General features: G+C 37.7%; 2 protein-coding genes across 4 annotated transcripts in view; both read right to left on the bottom strand.

The window, feature by feature from the left end:
* Positions 1-8,641: 8,641 nt before the first annotated feature.
* LOC125775769 (ryncolin-2-like) overlaps positions 8,642-17,424 on the bottom strand; it is a 151,186-nt gene continuing 142,403 nt past the window's right edge. For 2 of the 3 annotated variants that reach the window (XM_049446387.1, XM_049446386.1), the window contains exons 2-4: positions 9,694-9,788; positions 9,003-9,632; positions 8,642-8,896 (exon numbers count right to left, since the gene is read on the bottom strand). In XM_049446387.1, coding sequence (XP_049302344.1) covers positions 8,758-8,896; positions 9,003-9,631 — 768 coding nt within the window. In that variant the 5' untranslated portion in view covers position 9,632; positions 9,694-9,788 and the 3' untranslated portion in view covers positions 8,642-8,757. Of the gene's footprint in view, positions 8,897-9,002; positions 9,633-9,693; positions 9,789-9,857; positions 10,019-17,424 lie in introns of those variants that run through there. The other variant, XM_049446385.1, reaches the window with a different exon arrangement.
* The window catches only part of LOC125775773 (ryncolin-2-like), a 127,033-nt gene continuing 125,899 nt past the window's right edge, over positions 16,291-17,424 (bottom strand). The window contains exons 2-4 of the mRNA XM_049446420.1: positions 17,265-17,359; positions 16,574-17,203; positions 16,291-16,468 (exon numbers count right to left, since the gene is read on the bottom strand). Of these exons, the coding sequence (XP_049302377.1) occupies positions 16,330-16,468; positions 16,574-17,202 (768 nt within the window). The 5' untranslated portion in view covers position 17,203; positions 17,265-17,359 and the 3' untranslated portion in view covers positions 16,291-16,329. The remainder of the gene's footprint in view (positions 16,469-16,573; positions 17,204-17,264; positions 17,360-17,424) is intronic.

Raw genomic sequence — 17,424 nt, 5'->3', positions numbered from 1 at the left:
CAGCCTCAGCCTCAGTCCAAGTCTCTGCCTCTACCTGTGAGTCTGCCGATGTCTCTGTCTATGTGTTTACTTCTGCTACTGTCTCGGCCTCAGCCTCAGAGCAAGTCTCAGTCTCTGTCTGAATGATTGTTTCAGACTCAATCTCAATCTCACCGTTAGCCTCAGTCTCAGTCTAACTCTCAGCATCAGTCCAAGTCTCAGTCTTAATGTCAACCTCAGTCTCTGCCTCTGTCCAAGTCTTAGTCTCTGTTTTTATTTCTGCTTCTGTCTCGGCCGCAGTCTCTGTATCAATCCATGTCTCAGCCTTAGTCCAAGGCTTAGTTTCTGTCTCAAATTTCATCTCTGCTTTAATCTCAGTCTCAATCTCAACATCAGTCCAAGTCTCAGTCTCAGTCTTAGTCAGTCTCTGCTTTTGTCTCCGTGTCTGCCTCAGTCTTTGTTTCTGCTTCTGGTTCTACCTGTTTCTGTGTCTCTGTCTTAGTCTCCGTCTCTGTATCTGCCTCTGTCTGTCTGTCTCTGATCTCTGACTTCGCCTTTGTCAACCTCAGTCTCAGTGTATACCTCCGTCTCTCTCTATCTCTATTTCTGATGAAAGAATTACAAGCGCGCTTCCTAGCTTTCTGTTTCCATTTAACTGCCCCTAAAATTCATTTAATAACTAATTTATTTTTTTTTGGAAAATTAAGCTTCTGTTGCAATTTATGATTTATTAAAGAAATAAAAAATTACAAGTGTATGTTTGTACTATAATATTGGAGAAATGTTTCAAAATCTGCTTGTCTTCATTTGATGTCTGCCTGGCGGTTCTTTTGTTCTCCAGCATAAGGTAGAGTCACCAATTACGGCGCATTAAGTCCCTGCCATGGCAATAAATCGGCTTAAATTCATGTGCACATATTGTTGTATGTTTGTATGTATGTGTACATTTCGTAAAGTCTTGCGAGTTCGCATAAGTAATTGGCATAGTAGCCGAATGTGCAACAGATTTTCGACTTAAGCATTCTCTTTTTAAGTTCAACGCACAAAAGTTAATTTATTTTTCCCATTATCTTTTCGACTCTTTTTGTTGATTTTTATCATATATTTATTTGGTAAGGTATGTCATACAGGCTGAGAAATCTTTTGTCGGATTGGAAATTCATTTAGTTATCAAATCTTTCACATTTTTTAACTGAATTCGATAAGAATATTTGAAGGATCGGTGAGAACCATTTTGAATATTTCAATGATTTGTTGACTGAGTTCGACTGATGTATTTATCGGACAACAATTGTGGCACCATATGTACGAGAAATATCTCTCCCCACAGTTCTACGCTGGACTAGGGATCCGCCACGTAACAAGAAAGTCTCAATGAAATAAATAGTAAAACAACCCTGATTTTGTAAACTCAGATATAACCACATTAGCGGTGTCTACGCCAATAAATAAGAAGAATTTTCGGTTATCGTATATTGCCATGTGGCAACTCTATTTCGAAATATGTTTTAAATTAATTCTCCTCGGAATATATTGCATAAGACTGTTTAAATTCCCTATGTTCGGTTTACGTTTTGTAAAGACTTGCTTTTCAACAGGTGGCAACAACTGGTGTTCAAAAATATGTTAACAGTAAAACTTTCTGTAACACTTTGGTTATATTTTTCTGAACCCAAAAAGTCTGATTTGCAAAAAATTTTTTCATAAATTTTGTTTTATTTTTCTAGGTGGCAACTCTATTCAGTAAAATATCTAAATACAATTTTTTTCGAACATTGCTTAAAGTTGTTTTGATAGATTTTTGAATTCTTCATTTGGTATCATTTTTCATAAATAAATGGCAACCCTGAAATTAAATATATTAACTAAATATTTGATGATAACTAATAATAACAGTTCCAGCTTGACATTCAGATGTCTGATTTGAGATATTTGTTTTTTATAAATTTCGTTGTAGCGTTTTTCCAGATGGCAACGCTGTTTAGAAAAATTTTTAAATCAAAGTATGATCGAAAGCTGTTTGAAGGTCGCTTTGAAGCCGCTTATGTGTAGGCACATTTTGAAAAACTTTATTTAATATTACTTATTTTCTATAAGTGGCAACACTTCCAAATATGAAAGCTCTAAGCTAAATCTGTAATTATTATTACCAGTTCCGATTTGATTCATAATATCTAATTGAAAATTTTTTTTTATAAATTTTAATATTTTTTTAGGAACAGAGTTGCCACTGTTCCGGAAAATGTAGATATAAAAAATTCTTCGAAAGCTGTTTAAAAGTGTTTAGGTATATTTTTAAAAAAATTTCTTAGTATTAATTTTTATTAACAGGTGGCAACTCTAAAACTAAATATGTAAACTAAATATTTAGCTGTCATTAATAATAATAGTTCCCGTTTGATACTCAGGTGTTTGATTTAACATATTTGTTTTTTTTTTGTGATATAGTTTCAGTTTTCTCAAGATGGCAACGCTGTTTCAAAAAATTTGTAAATAGGAATATCTTCGAAAGCTGCTTAAAGGTCGCTCTGAAGTCGCTTATGTTTAGTTACATTTTGAAAAGCTTTATTTAATATTACTTATTTTCTATAAGTGGCAACGCTTCCAAATACGAAAGCTCTAAACTAAATCTGTAATTATAATTACCAGTTCCGATTTGATTCATAATATCTAATTTGAAATTTTTTTTTATACATTTTAATCTTTTTTAGGAACAGAGTTGCTACTGTTCCGAAAAATGTAGATATAAAAATTTCTTCAAAAGCTGCTTAAAAGTGTTTAGGTAAATTTTTAAAAAATTTTCTTAGTATTAATTTTTATTAATAGGTGGCAACTCTAAAACTAACTATATTAACTTAATATTTAATTATCATTAATAATAATAGTTCCCGCTTGATATTCGGATGTCTGATTTGAGATATTTGTTTTTTATAAATTTCGTTGTAGCTTTTTTTTCTGATGGCAACGCTGTTTAGAAAAATTTTTAAATCAAGGTGTGATCGAAAGCTGCCTAAAGGTCGCTTTTAAGCCGCTTATGTTTGTGTACATTTTGAAAAAATTTACTTAGCATAAATTTTTATCAATAAGTGGCAACTCTATCACACAATATGAAATATATTATTAATAATAACAGTTCCGGCTCGCGTTATAAATTCTTTCGTCGAATGTAGGCCAATTCTTAGCTACAGAACCATCATCTGAAAAACTGTTTAAATTTTCAAGACCATGAAGATTCCTAAAGACGTGTGTTTTTGGTCCAAATATTTTATATATAGAATGCCTCATGTGAATAACAAAGCTCCTTATTAGATTCTTAAGAAAACAGAGCTGTAGTTTTAAGAAACCTTTTATATTTTCTGTGATCTAATCCGATTTGACATGTTTTTAATTTGCTGTTGTTAATCCGTTGAATTCATACACATATTTATACTTATTTCTTTCTACTTTCCAGCAAAATTGCTCATCGAAACGTCAAATAATGCTTTTACCACTTTACATAATACACGTATCATTGTATCACATGAAAGCCACGAACAACCAGCGTAAAAAATGCAAGAAAAATGGAGTCAACAACCAACCAACAGGTAATTTTTGGCGTCTGTTTCATACAATTTATTGTACACGTTAACAGTAAACAACCTCAAAGTATACCCAAGACATTAATAAAATGCTGTGAGAAAAAAACCGACGGGACAGCGCAAAAAACGTAAGGGATCAAACACTTGCAAATAAGGCATAATAAATAGACTATGTGTCGCCGCGCAGTGAACCGTATGCTATTGATTTAATGATGAGGTTTCGAAAAAGATTTACTTTTATTGAGCTGTTGACTAAGACAATATATGCATTTGGGCTTATTGTATACACATACACTACATATGCGAATATAATTTACCCTGCACTAAAATGAACTTGTTCAATAAAACACAGAATTATCTCATTAGGAGGTGGTATTAGTTATTGAACTATCAGCTGTTTCTACATATGCCCATTTTTGCTGAGAATACTGTTGTCAAATATGATATCTTATAACTTATCCCTCCATTAAGCTTTATGAAGACAATTCTTTAGTAAAATTGGTTTACCTCGTCACGGCCTGTCTTATCTCGTTTATAATTCGGCACTTGTAGGTCCCCAACGGGTCAGCCATTGCTGGTTTATTAATAGGGATCATTAATTTATTATATCCACACAAAATGTAGTGTAAAGGAATCTTATCTTTAGATATAATATCGAAACAGACCCGTTCTTTCATTCAGTCATACAAACGACGTTTCAATATAGACTTAACATCAATAAAGTTCGAGGCAGTTGCATCAAGTTCATCATTGATGGTAAGATTTACTCTTTTAGCTTAACGAGGTATGGGCTGATATTACTACTAAAATTTTCGGGCAGGGTGTACTATAGAACTGGTAGGTTAACAGACAATATCACCTTTTTCGGAGATTGCAAGTGTAGCCAGGTCTTTCTTCACCTGATCTTTCCAATCAGGAGTGGTTGTCTTCCACTTCCTCTGCTTCTTTCGGCGGCTACCGCGACGAATACTCTCAGAGCCGGAGTGTTTTCATCCATTCGGTAGACATGACTGAAACAGCGTAACCGCTGTATCTTAATTCGCTGAACTATGCCAATTTAGCAGGACGGGATGATAACTGAGTTGGAAAGTTTGATCTTTGGTCATCGAGAGAGGACTTTATTGTGGCCTGGTAGCGGAAATGGATGAAATTGCTAAACACATTACCTCAGTCGCTATAGCTTTAGTTCTGATCACTGCGGTGTCTTTTAAGCGGAGATGATTGCCATAAAGGTAGCAGTATACCTGCAGCTCCAGTGCGCAGTCACCTTTAGAGTTGTGACTATCCAGTCCTATAGTAGCACAGCCTTCAGATGGATGACTGTGAACTCACCAGTGAAAGGATGAGTTATTTTATGATTAGACTGGTTTGGGTATCTGACCACAGCGGTATGGGAAGAAATTGTAAGACTGAGGCGTTCCCTAGGGCAGGTACTTGAGTTTCAATAACTGCAGAATGGGGACGTGGAGGCTTTGTTAGCTTCTTGTGGTCCGACTACTGGGCTGTTGGGCCTCAGAACAGCTCAGCAAACGTTGGTCAACTGCCAACATCTGTAGAGTCCCAAGGTACTTCTGACCCACAGTAAATTGCAAGAGCTCTATGGAGCACTTCACTCTTAGCAAGTTCCACATTTCAATGCATGTAAGAGTTCTAACCGGACACTGTCCAATCTGAAGTCATGTGGTAAGATTGAACATTTTACCGAATGACGGCTGCAGCAGCTATTTGGTAGAAGATAATATTGAATCATCTCAACACTTCCTCCTTGAATATCCAACATCATATCACGCCAGACTTAAGGCAAAAACACCTCGGATCTCATACTTTTACACATCCAGGTGGAACAGCGGATATAGAAATCAAACACCTTAGCAGCTTTTTGATAGCTTCAGAGAACTTTGTCGATAGCTAATATCAAAGTACAAGAGCTGTGATTTGGCTTCACCAATGCTGTCCATAAATGTGTGAGTATGGTCCTCCATCAGAGTACATAAAGTCACGATTCTGCTCTAGTATATTTTCAACCCTCTTCACTTATACAACTTAACTCCATATTTATGCAGCGCTGCATTTAGTCACTAGCAGCCCCCATCATGAAAATTCTTCTTCTTCTTAATTAGCGTAGACACCGCTTACGCGATTATAGCCGAGTTAACAACAGCTCGCCAGTCGCTTTTTCTTTTCGCTACGTGGCGCCTATTGGATATTCCAAGCGAAGCCAGGTCCTTCTCCACTTGGTCCTTCCAATGGAGGGGAGGTCTTCCTCTTCCTCTACTTCCCCTGGCGGGTATGAATACTTTCATAGCTGGAGTGTTTTAGTCCATTCGGACAACATGACCTAGCCAGCGTAGCCGCTGCCTTTTAATTCCTTGAACTATGTAAATGTCATCATACGAGTATATCTAATACAGCTCATCGTTCCATCGAATGCGATATTCGCCGTGCCCAACGCCCAAAGGACCATACATTTTTCGCAGAACTTTTCTCTCGAAAACTTGCAACGTCGACTCATCAGTTGTTGTCATCGTCCAGGCCTCTGCACAATATAGCAGGACGGAAATTATGAGTGACTTATAGAGTTTTATAGATTTTTGTTTGTCGTTCCCTCTCGATTGCCTACTCAGTCCGAAGTAGCACCTGTTGGCAAGACTTATCCTGCGTTGGATTTCCAGGCTAACATTGTTGGTGGTGTTTACGCTGGTTCCAAGATAGACGAAATTATCAACGATTTCAAAGTTATGAGTCTCAACAGTGACGTGAGTGCCAAGTCGCGAGTGCGAGTGGAAACCGACGAAGAGGTGGTGTGTGTCGATTCTCCTTTCACGGATCTTTTCCGAAATTTGGCGCATGGTGAATATCTGGTCGGTTGTTGATTTACCAGGTCTGAAGTCACACTGATAAGGTCCAATCAGTTCGTTGGCGCTGGGCTTTAATCTTTCACACAATACGCTCGATAGAACCTTGTTCGCGATGTTGAGGAGGCTTATCCCACGGTAGTTGACGCAGATTGTGGGGTCTCCTTTTTTATGGATTGGGCAGAGCACACTTAAACTCCAATCGTTGGGCATACTTTCATCCGACCATATTTTGCAAAGAACCTGATGCATGCTCCTTATCAGTTTTCGGCGGCCGTGTTTGAATAGCTCGGCCGGTACTCCATCGGTTCCCGCTGCTTTCTTGTTCTTCAGACGGGTAATTGCTATTAAAACTTCTTCATGGTCGAACAATAAAACGTTTGCTCCATCGTCATCGATTGGGGAATCGGGTTCGCATTCTCCTGGCGTCGTGCGTTCACTGCCATTCAGCAGGCGGAGAAGTGTTCCCTCCATAATTTAAGTATGCTCTGGGCATCGGTCACTAGATCACCTTTGGGGGTTCTACAGGAGTAAGTTCCGGTCTTGAAACCTTCTGTTAGCCGGCGAATTTTTTCCTGGAATTTTCGAGCATTACCCTTGTCGGCCAGCTTATCAAGATCTTCATACTCACGCATTTCGGCCTCTTTCTTTTTCTGTCTGCAAATGCGTCTCGCTTCCCTCTTCAACTCTCGGTATCTATCCCATCCCGCACGTGTTGAGGCCGATCGTAACGTTGGAAGGTAGGCAGCCTGTTTTCTCTCCGCTGCAACACGGCACTCCTCGTTGTACCAGTTGTTCTTTTGCATTTTCCGAAAACCAATGGTTTCGGTTGGAGCTGTACATGACTAGATTGAAATGCCGTCCCACAGTTCCCTTATACCGAGTTGTTGACGAGGGCTCTCAAAGAGCAGGAGTGCAAATAGAGTAGAAAGTCATTCGGCTTTCCTTTCATTGGAGATGTTTTGTTTTACGTTGCGGGTTCCAAACCCAGTGCACAACCCTATGTAGGGGAAGTTTCGCCTCCAAACCTTAGCTCGCTATCAAACAGATGTACTTAGGCTACCCAGAAGATACTTGGCCAAAGACCGGAAGTCGTGAGCTGCTTGAGCCATATGTAAAAGAATCGTTTCTGGCCACTCCCAAGTGAATGGCGATCAGAAAACTTTCCTCACTTGCGCGAACTTGTACACATGACTCCATCCTGTCAATTTGGCTAATTTTAGTCTTGAAATAATCGTGGAAATTCAGGGAAGGTTTAAACGCCGAGAAAATAACAAAACATTTATTGTTCGTTTTCTCTCTAAAACTCAAGAACAGCTAGATTGTTATAGCTGATTTTAAGATTGAAATGCTTGTCGTAGTCCAAAAAGGATTCAAAAGTATTATAAGAAAATATGGAATAACAAAATCTATACACTCACATATAAAAATTATTGCATAGTCTCGCTAAAGCTCGAAAACGGCTTTACCGATTCGCTAATTATGACCTTTAATTATATGTGGAGGTCCAGGGAAACATTTCTGAAAGCAACCATAATGGTATTTGTGATTTGACAACCATCGCATATTTTGTGCTCTTTTTTGTGTTGATCTTTAGTGATAGTGAGATCTACTCTCGATTTGATTAATTAGATTTTACGATACCAAGAAGAATATGACCTGTCTTAGGTCGTCGTAGTCACTCAAATGTGCGCAGAGCTTCCTCATGTTCTAGCCGCTCTGATAACCAGAGAGAGACAAATCAAGAAAATAGTCATATTTCTATGCCATAATTAGGATTTCAGTGAGTCACATTAAAGTAGATAGACTTAGAAGAAACGAGTTCGCGCACATCAAACACAACAACAGCGCACACGACATAATGAAATTGAGCGATTCAGCAGACGCAGTAATCCAGTGATCCTGGCACCAGGATCTGGCAATAAATTTTTATGTTGACAAATCGATATCATTTGGAGAAATGAAATAATTTGTTAATATTGCAAGAGACTTGACTTTTGTGCGGCTTTGGCTTGGTTTCTCGAAAGTTTCACACTAAGACAATCCCTTAAGCAGCTGCTGTAAACAAACTGGTTGATGGATGTCCGGATGTTCATACAAATGTAAATTATATTATGAAATTATTGTTTTCTTCTGGAATTAAAATAATCCAAGATTACTTTCATTCCCTATACTGTTTTTAGAAATAAAAGAATTTGTATACTGTTTTTAGAAATAAAAGAAACAGTCTGTTTTTCTAAAATTTATTAATTGTTGTTAAATAGAATATGCAAAGTTTTATAAAACATTATGCTTAGTTAATTTAGTTTCAACAGCTTTAAGGTTTTCAATAGCAAACCACAATTTCAGTGATAATACTTTGGTCTTATAGCCATATGTACATATTTGAGGGAGTAGTATTCTCCACGCCAGGATTCCCACGTCACGCCTTCACCTTCCTGACTTTTTGGATATTCTCCTCCTAAATATAAACCGTTCAGATGGCTGTAAGTAAATATAATAGGTAAATAATATAATGTCAAACATAATTTTATTTGAAAACTCCATATGACAGAAATTCATTCATAGCTATGAAAAAAACGTATCTTACCTCTCATGACAACTCCTATACCACCAAGCGCCCTTACAATACACCGCACAGTTCTCACTACTTTTGTCATTATCATTATCTTTAGTGCTGAATTTTTGCCCGAAATGATAAGAGAACGAGTCACTGGCCGTGCCTGAATATTGTCCAAGCGCAATTAACTTATACTTATCTTGAGCGTTGCCTATAGCGAAATAATCGTACTTGGCAACACGTTTCTCATTTTCAAAATCCTCCAATTGAAACCAAAGATCATGAGATCGCGAATTCGTCAGAGCATGTATTTTATCCAAGCCGAGAAAGAAATTGGCATTCAAGTCGCCGAAACCGTGTTCATACTCAACCCACTCGCGATAGAAGTCGGTGTCGTTGCTTTGACGGCGTTGAATTATAGTCCATGGTTCACCGCCATCAGGATCACGAAGACAATAAACATTGAAAGGGTGTTGAAGGAATTCTGGGAGATAAAGTTCATAAACGCCACTCTCTGCATAGTTCCCGTTTTCTTGACGCATCGCTTCGGTACACGATGCTGGTTTCTTGGTTGCAGGTGGCACAGATTCCTCATACTTCTTTATTTCCTTTATTTCACGAAGAAGCTGCTCCTTCATTGCCATTAATTCGCTTTGCATACTAAGGAAGAAAAAAATACTGTTAAGTCTTTTTAATACTCTATAATATAAAAATATATTACTGCAGATTATAACTCTCTAATTTGAGGCTTAAGAGCTCCACCTTGTTGACCGCGCTCTTCAATAAATCATCGTCACAAAGATAGGTGAGGAATGGCTGAATGAATTGCACAAGAATATAAAAATTAAAATCAATTTATTTCACTAAATTTAAAAAGGAAAATACCGCTACATTGGCACTACTTTGAATAGGTGCCGAACAGTTCCCCGAATACAAAAGATGCCCACACAGAATGGACAAGAAGATCAAACGATGCGCCATTCTCCACAATTTCAGTCAAACTGAATTCGAAATTGATGACTGTGTCTTAAATATTCGTTTTCGAGTGAGGAATTGTCTGGTTTTTATCAATTAATTACTCGGCTGAGGCGGTGATTTTGTTATCAAAATTGTGTATATATACATACATATATATAACATATATATAACATAATTCTCTAATTTTAAGTTCAAAAGCTCAACCTTATTGACTGCTCTCTTCATTAATTCATGGCCACAAAGATAAGCATTTCAAATGAATTGCACAAGTATTTAAAATTAATTTATTTTATTAAATTTAAAAGGAAGGCACCTCTACATTGGCGCTGCTTTGAAAAGGTTCCGAACAACTTCCCGAATACAAAAGAAGCCCACACAGAATAGCAAAGATACAGGATTTGTCCGGAAAGTAATAGAACTGAGTTGATTAAATAAAATGTATTGTACCAAATCGTTACAATACTTTAAAAACTATCCAAATGGGCTTCTTCTGCAGTAGGAGGTCAGTCCTATTACTAGATATAGCGTTTATCTGCCGGAAATGTTGCTCTTTAGCGAAGCTTCGTAGTTGTTCATTGCTTCACAGGAGTTCAAGGAGTTGATTCGTAAAAAGCTTTTTGGATACCTACAATATAAAAAAACTCTTATGGGCTCTGGCATTTCACGAAAGTAACTTCTCTTAGTTTTGTCGTTCGTTTTTAAGCCTATTTTTTGTTATTATTTTATTTTTCATTACAACATGTCGTTACAACATCTAAATCCGGTTTACATAGGGTACGGTTGAATAATTCTTATCATTGGATTTGATGTTTCTGAAGGTCTTGCATATAGAGTGGAGAGAGGAAACGATTTTGCACTTATTGCAACAATTCTAGTCTAATTAATTAAAAGAGATAGTTAAAAGCTAAATGTTAAGAAATACATTTGCTGCTACTGTTGCCTCACTAGGTCGGAAGGCTGCTTGCGTTTCAACCGGATTTCTCGCCCAGCAGTTTCGATGGATCTGGTGGCTTTCTCATTAGCTTGCTGTCTCAGCCTCAGTTCGTGTGACTTTGCTAATTTGGAGATTTCATTTACCACTGAATTCACTCATTGACTAAAATCCTTAGTACCTTACTATGAGAGCGCTGAATGCTGGCAATACAGCTTTGACTTGAGCAACCCCATAGTTGGGCTCCGTAAACCCAAACTGACTTTAAGCCTTGATTATATAATAACAGTTTGTTTTGTATTGATAGCTTGGATTTTCTGCCAACTGGGTGGTAAATTTTGCCAAATTTCATATCATCTTAGCATCTAATGTGATACCTAAGTACTTAGCACTGTTATGGTGTGATATAGGAATGTTATTTATATAAATTGGACAATATGCCGGCTTTTTCAAGGCAAAGTCGACATGAATTAATTTGATTCGTTTAATTTGATGCGCCATTTAGATGGCCACTTAGTGATTGCGTTGACTGCTGTCTGCACTCGTCGACTAGATACTGAAGTTGACTCTCCAGCTGCTAGCAAAGCTGTGTCATTCGCAAATGTCGTTGTCGTATAACTAGAATCAGACGGGAGGTCACTGGCTAAACGCAAGTAAAGCATTGGCCCCAACACGCTTCCCTACCGCTGCCGGCTTCTATCGGTTGCAAGTTTGAATATGCATCCTCTTGTTTAATGCGGAAGTATCTATCTTTTAAGTACGAAGCAATTAGCTCACAAAATTGTTTGGGTAGCATGTATTTCAATTTGAGCAGTAGACCCGTGTGCCAAACTTTGTCAAAAGCTTGAGACGCGTCCAAAAAGGCCGCCGTAAAAACGTTCGTTTTATCGATTGTATTTTCAACGAAATTAACGATTCTGTGTACCTGGTTAATTGTTGAATGGTGGTCACGGAAGCCAAATTGATGTGTTGGTATTTGGTGTTTCTGAGCGATTATTGGTTTGAGCCTATTTATGAGTACATTCTCAAAGATTTTAGATAAGGCTGGTAGCAGTGAAATTGGTCTATATGATGTAACAGCGTGTGCTGGCTTACCCGGCTTGGGTATCATTATGACTTCAGATACTTTCCAAAGCGATGGCACGTATCTTAGGCATAAAGCACTGTTTATAATGTTTACAAGTTGTTTGATAAAATTTTTGGCAAATTGCGTAATATTTCTCCAGTTATTAAATCGTACCCAGGTGCTTTTTTGAGTCTTGTATTCCCGATAAGATTTTTAATTTCTTTAATAGCAACAGGAGAAATACTGATGTGTGGATCCATCCAACTATTTTCACAGTTTATCTCATACCCATCGTTAGGCGTAAATGTGTTTATCAAAGTATTTGCAAATACGGCAGCTTTCTGTTCATTCGTTTTGGCCCATGCAGTTTCGTTTAGTTTTAATGGTGCTACATGTTTTATTTGTTTATTAATATTTCTTGCAGCTTTCCAAAGTGAATAGTCGGTGGATTTATCAGCTGTGAGTTTAGCCAGATAAGCTTTGAATGAAAAAATTTTAAACTCTTTAATTTGTACTCTTAGTTTCGCTGTACGTTTGTTAAGCTCAGCTTTGAGAGCAGAGGACCTAATTTGCTGCCATCTCCGTTGAAGCTTGCGCTTTTTATGTATACTTTCTAAGATGTGTTTTGCGTATTTGGTGTACTCTTTCACGCAGCATTTCGAATTATTTTTGTGAAATCTTCAACCTCACAGTCCAACTCAATACAAGTCGATATGTGCTTAAGCTTTGGGTCAACTTTATTCAATATATTTTTAAATTTATTCCAATTAGTGTGTTTATTGCATAACATTGGCTTGGCGGCGGAAAGAATTGGCTTTTCATATAAAGTTAGCAGCACTGGAGAATGGTCAGGGCTTAGCTCTGAGCAATCTTTTATACATAAATTGAGTTTCGGTATTTTATTGATTATAAAGAAGTCCAGAAGGTCTGGCAATTTCTGACTATCTTTAGGCCAATAACTGGGTCTTCCTGTAGAAACAAAATTACATCCAACTGCTTGTATAGCTTTGAGAAGTTCTCGACATTTGGTTGTAGTTAAACGAGATCCCCAATGAGTTAAACGAGAAGTCAGGTTGAAGAAGTCCCACGATAGAGAGTCGTCTTGTCTGAAACATCGTTTGGTATCGAACGGCTTGGAGAGGTTCTTTCCGATCCTGACGGAGCGTTCGATGTTGCTCAACGTTAGCTTACACAGCCGTATTAGTTTTGTGGGGATACCAAACTCAGACATTGCGGCATAAAGGCAGCTTCTTTTCGTGCTTTCGAAAGCGGCTTTAAAATCGACGAAGAGGTGGTGTGTGTACTCCTTTCACGGATCTTTTCCAAAATTTGGCGCATGGTGAATATCTGGTCGATTGTTGATTTGACAAGTCTAAAGCCACATTGATAAGGTCCAATCAGTTTGTTGACGGTGGGCTTTAATCTTTCACACAATACGCTTGATAGAACCTTATATGCGATGTTGAGGAGGCTAATCCCACGGTAGTTGGCGCAGATTGTGGGGTCTCCTTTTTTATGGATTAGGCATAGCACACTTAAATTCCAATCGTTGTGCATACTTCCGTCCGACCATATTTTACAAAGAAGCTGATACATGCTCCTTATCAGCTCTTCCCCGCCGTGTTTGAATAGCTTTGCCGGCAATCCATCGGCCCCCGCCGCTTTGTTGTTCCTCAGACGCGTAATTGTTATCCGAACTTCTTCATGGTCGGGCAATGGAACATCTGCTCCATCGCCATCGAATCGGGTTCACCTTTTAACTTAAGTATGCTCTGGGCATCGGTGGCTAGATCACCTTTGGGGGTTCTTCAAGAGTAAGCTCCGGTCTTCAAACCTTCTGTAAGCCGCCGCATTTTTTCCTAGAATTTTCGAGCATTACCCCTGTCGGCCAGCTTATCAAGCTCTTCATACTCACGCATTTCGGCCTCTTTCTTTTTCTGTCTGCAAATGCGTCTCACTTCCCTCTTCAACTCTCGATATCTATCCCGTCCCGCACGTGTTGTGGTCGATCGTAACGTTGCGAGGTAGGCAGCCTGTTTTCTCTCCGCTTCAACACGGCACTCTCGTCGTACCAGCTGTTCTTTTGCATTTTCCGAAAACCAATGGTTTTGGTTGCAGCTGTACGTAAGGAGTTTGAAACACAGTTCCTTTATACCGAGTTGTTGACGAGTGCTCTCAGAGAGCAGAAGTGCAAGTCAATTAGAAAATCGTTCGACTTTCCTTTCATTGGAGATGTTTTTTTTTTTACTTGGCGGGTCTCAAACCCAGCGCACAACCATATGTAGGGGATATTTCGCCTTCTTACTTTAGCTCGCTTTCAAATGGTATTCTTAGGCTTCCCAGAGGATACTTGGGCAAAGACCGGAAGTCATGAGCTGCTTGAGTCATATGTAAAAGAATCGTTTCTGGCTACTCCCAAGTGAATGGCGATCAGAGAACCTTTCTCACTCGCGTGAACTTCTACACATGACTTCATCCTGCCAATTTGGCTAATTTTAGTCTTTAAATATTCGTGGAAATCCAGGAAAGTTTTAAACGCCGAGAAAATAACAAAACATTTATTGTTCGTTTTCTCTCTAAAACTAAAAAAAAGGATTAAAAAGTATAAGAAAATATGGAATAACAAAATCTATATACTCATGTGTAAAAATTATTGTTGATTAGTCTCGCTAAAGCTCGAAAACGGCTTTACTGATTGACCAATATTGGTCTTGAATTATATGCGGAGGTCCAGGGAAACATTTCTGAAAGCAACCATAATAGTATTTGTGATTTGACAACCATCGGCTGCTTTGTGCTCTTTTTTGTGTTAATCTTTAGTGATAGTGAGATCTACTCTCACTTAGATTAATTAGACTTTACGATGCCAAAAAGAATATGACCTGTCTTAGGTCAACGCAAAACACTCAAATGTGCGCAGAGCTTTCTCACGTTCTAGCCGCTCTGATAACCAGAGAGAGACAAATTAAGAAAATACATTTTTGTGTCGGCAAAGCGGTATCATTTGGAGAAATGAAACAATTTGTTAATATTGCAAGACGTAAAAGTGATGAATATACTTGATTATGTTGTCCTGAAACCAAAATAAAATTACCACGATTAGTCCCTCCACCAGATCTTTTACATCACAAAAGAACAAATGGACCTTCTTACTGACTCTTCGCAACAAATTCGTGATGCACCAAACCACGAAAATGAAAAAAAAAATGATCATCAACTTCATTTTTGTGCGGCTTTGGCTTGGTTGAGGCTTTATCAGAACGAGTTGAGCAAGAACGTGTTTCATATTCAAATCCAAACGGACTACCGAGATATGTCAAGCTCTCTTGCCATCTCTCTAACACTTGCCTGACGATTTTCAATCACCATAACCTTCACTTTTTATTATTTTCATCAGTTGAAGGAAGCGAAGGTTGTCCAGAACGAGGCAAGTCTTCAACGATCCGTTTTTGAAGGCTTGGTTCCACACGTAGGCTTGTGTTTTTGATAAAACTAAATCACCTTAAGCCTTTCCTAAAATTTTCAACAATTTCGCAACGCAAATTTGGTTAGAAGTTAAAAATTTTAGACAAATTCTTTGTTAGATATTTCCATCCATTGTAAAAATCGCAACGCACTACAGAGATGTACAAAAACCATCGTGTTTTGCTATTTTTTCCCCAGATTCCTTCAAAAAAAAAAAGCTTTCAAAGCGCGATAGCGAACAACATTAAAAATGTTTTCTCCAAATTGGAACCAGATATCCTTAAAACTCTTCCTTTGAGAGTGGAAACCGTTTTGAAAAACACTATTCTGAGAAAAACGCGTTTAAAGGTTGGAGTTGCTCTGTTCCCCATTCTGTTCCCTTTCTACAAAAAACATTGTTGCGACCGTAATAATTGGAATTTCGATTTCAAAATTTGAGAGAATATTTATTATAATGTATACTATCCGATAATACAAAAATCGATTTCACAAAAGTTTCACACTGAGACGATCTCTTAAGCAGCCAGCTGCTGTAAACAAACTGGTTGACAGATCGTGCTCATAATTGTCATAGTAATTGTAGACAGTCCTACCAACTTAGCAAAATACATTTTTATGAAATATGATTTAACCGGAGAACTTAATTCAACTTTTTTGTCACAATGCTCATACAAATGTAAACTATTTTATGAAACAATTGCTTTCTTCTGGAATTAAAATTATTCAAGGTTACTTTCATTCCCTATACTGTTTTTAGGAATAAAAGAAACAGTATTTTTTCAAATAATGTATTATTTGTTGCTTAATAGAATATGCAAAGTTTTATAAAACTGTATGCTAAGTTAAATATGTTTCAACAGCTTTAACGTCAGTAATGTTTAACAATTTATGGAGGCTAAGGTTTTCAAACCATCATCTCAGTGATAATACTTTGGTCTTATAGCCATATGTACATATTTGAGGGAGTAGTATTTTCCACGCCAGGCTTTCCACACCACGCCTTCGCCATACTGATAGTTTGGAAACTCTCCTCCTAAATACAGGCCGTTCAGATTGCTGTAAGTAAATATAATAGGTAAATAATATAATGTCAAACATAATTTTATTTGAAAACTCCATATGATAAGAACTCATTCATAGCTTTGAAAAAGACGTGTATACCTGTCATTGCAATTATCATACCACCAAGCGCCCTTATATAGTACTGCACAGTTATAACTATATTTGTCATTATCATTATCTTTAGTGGTGAATTTTTGCCCGAGATGATAAGTGAACGAGTCACCGGCCGTGCCAGAATATTGTCCAATCGCAATTAACTTATACTTATCTTGAGCGTTGCCTATAGCGAAAAAATCGTACTTGGCAAAACGTTTCTCATTTTCAAAATCCTCCAATTGAAACCAAAGCTCATGAGTTCGCGAATGGGTCAATGCATGTATTTTTTCCAAGCCGAGAAAGAAATTGGCATTCAAATCGCCGAAACCGCGTTCATACTCGAACCACCCACGATAGAAGTAGGTGTCGTTGCTTTGACGACGTTGAATTATAGCCCATGGTTCACCGCCATCAGGATCACGAAGACAATAAACATTGAAAGGGTGTTGAAGGAATTCAGGGAGATAAAGTTCATAAACGCCACTCTCTGTATAGTTCCCGTTTTCTTGACGCATCGCTTCGGTACACGATGCTGGTTTCTTGGTTGCAGGTGGCACATATTCCTGATTTTTCTTTATTTCCTTTATTTCACGAAGAAGCTGCTCCTTCATTGCCATTAATTCGCTTTGCATACTAAGGAAGAAAAAAATACTGTTAAGTCTTTTTAATACTTTATAATATAAAAATATATTACCGTAGATTATAATTCTCTAGTTTGAGGCTCAAGAACTCCACCTTGTTGACCGCGCTCTTCAATAAATCATCGTCACAAAGATAGGTTAGAAATGGCTGAATGAATTGCACAAGAATATAAAAATTAAAATTAATCTATTTTATTAAATTTAAAGATGAAA

The sequence above is a fragment of the Bactrocera dorsalis genome, chromosome 1 (genome assembly GCF_023373825.1).
Source record: "Bactrocera dorsalis isolate Fly_Bdor chromosome 1, ASM2337382v1, whole genome shotgun sequence".
Lineage (NCBI taxonomy): Eukaryota > Metazoa > Arthropoda > Insecta > Diptera > Tephritidae > Bactrocera > Bactrocera dorsalis.
This window is presented reverse-complemented; position numbering and strand designations above follow the sequence as displayed.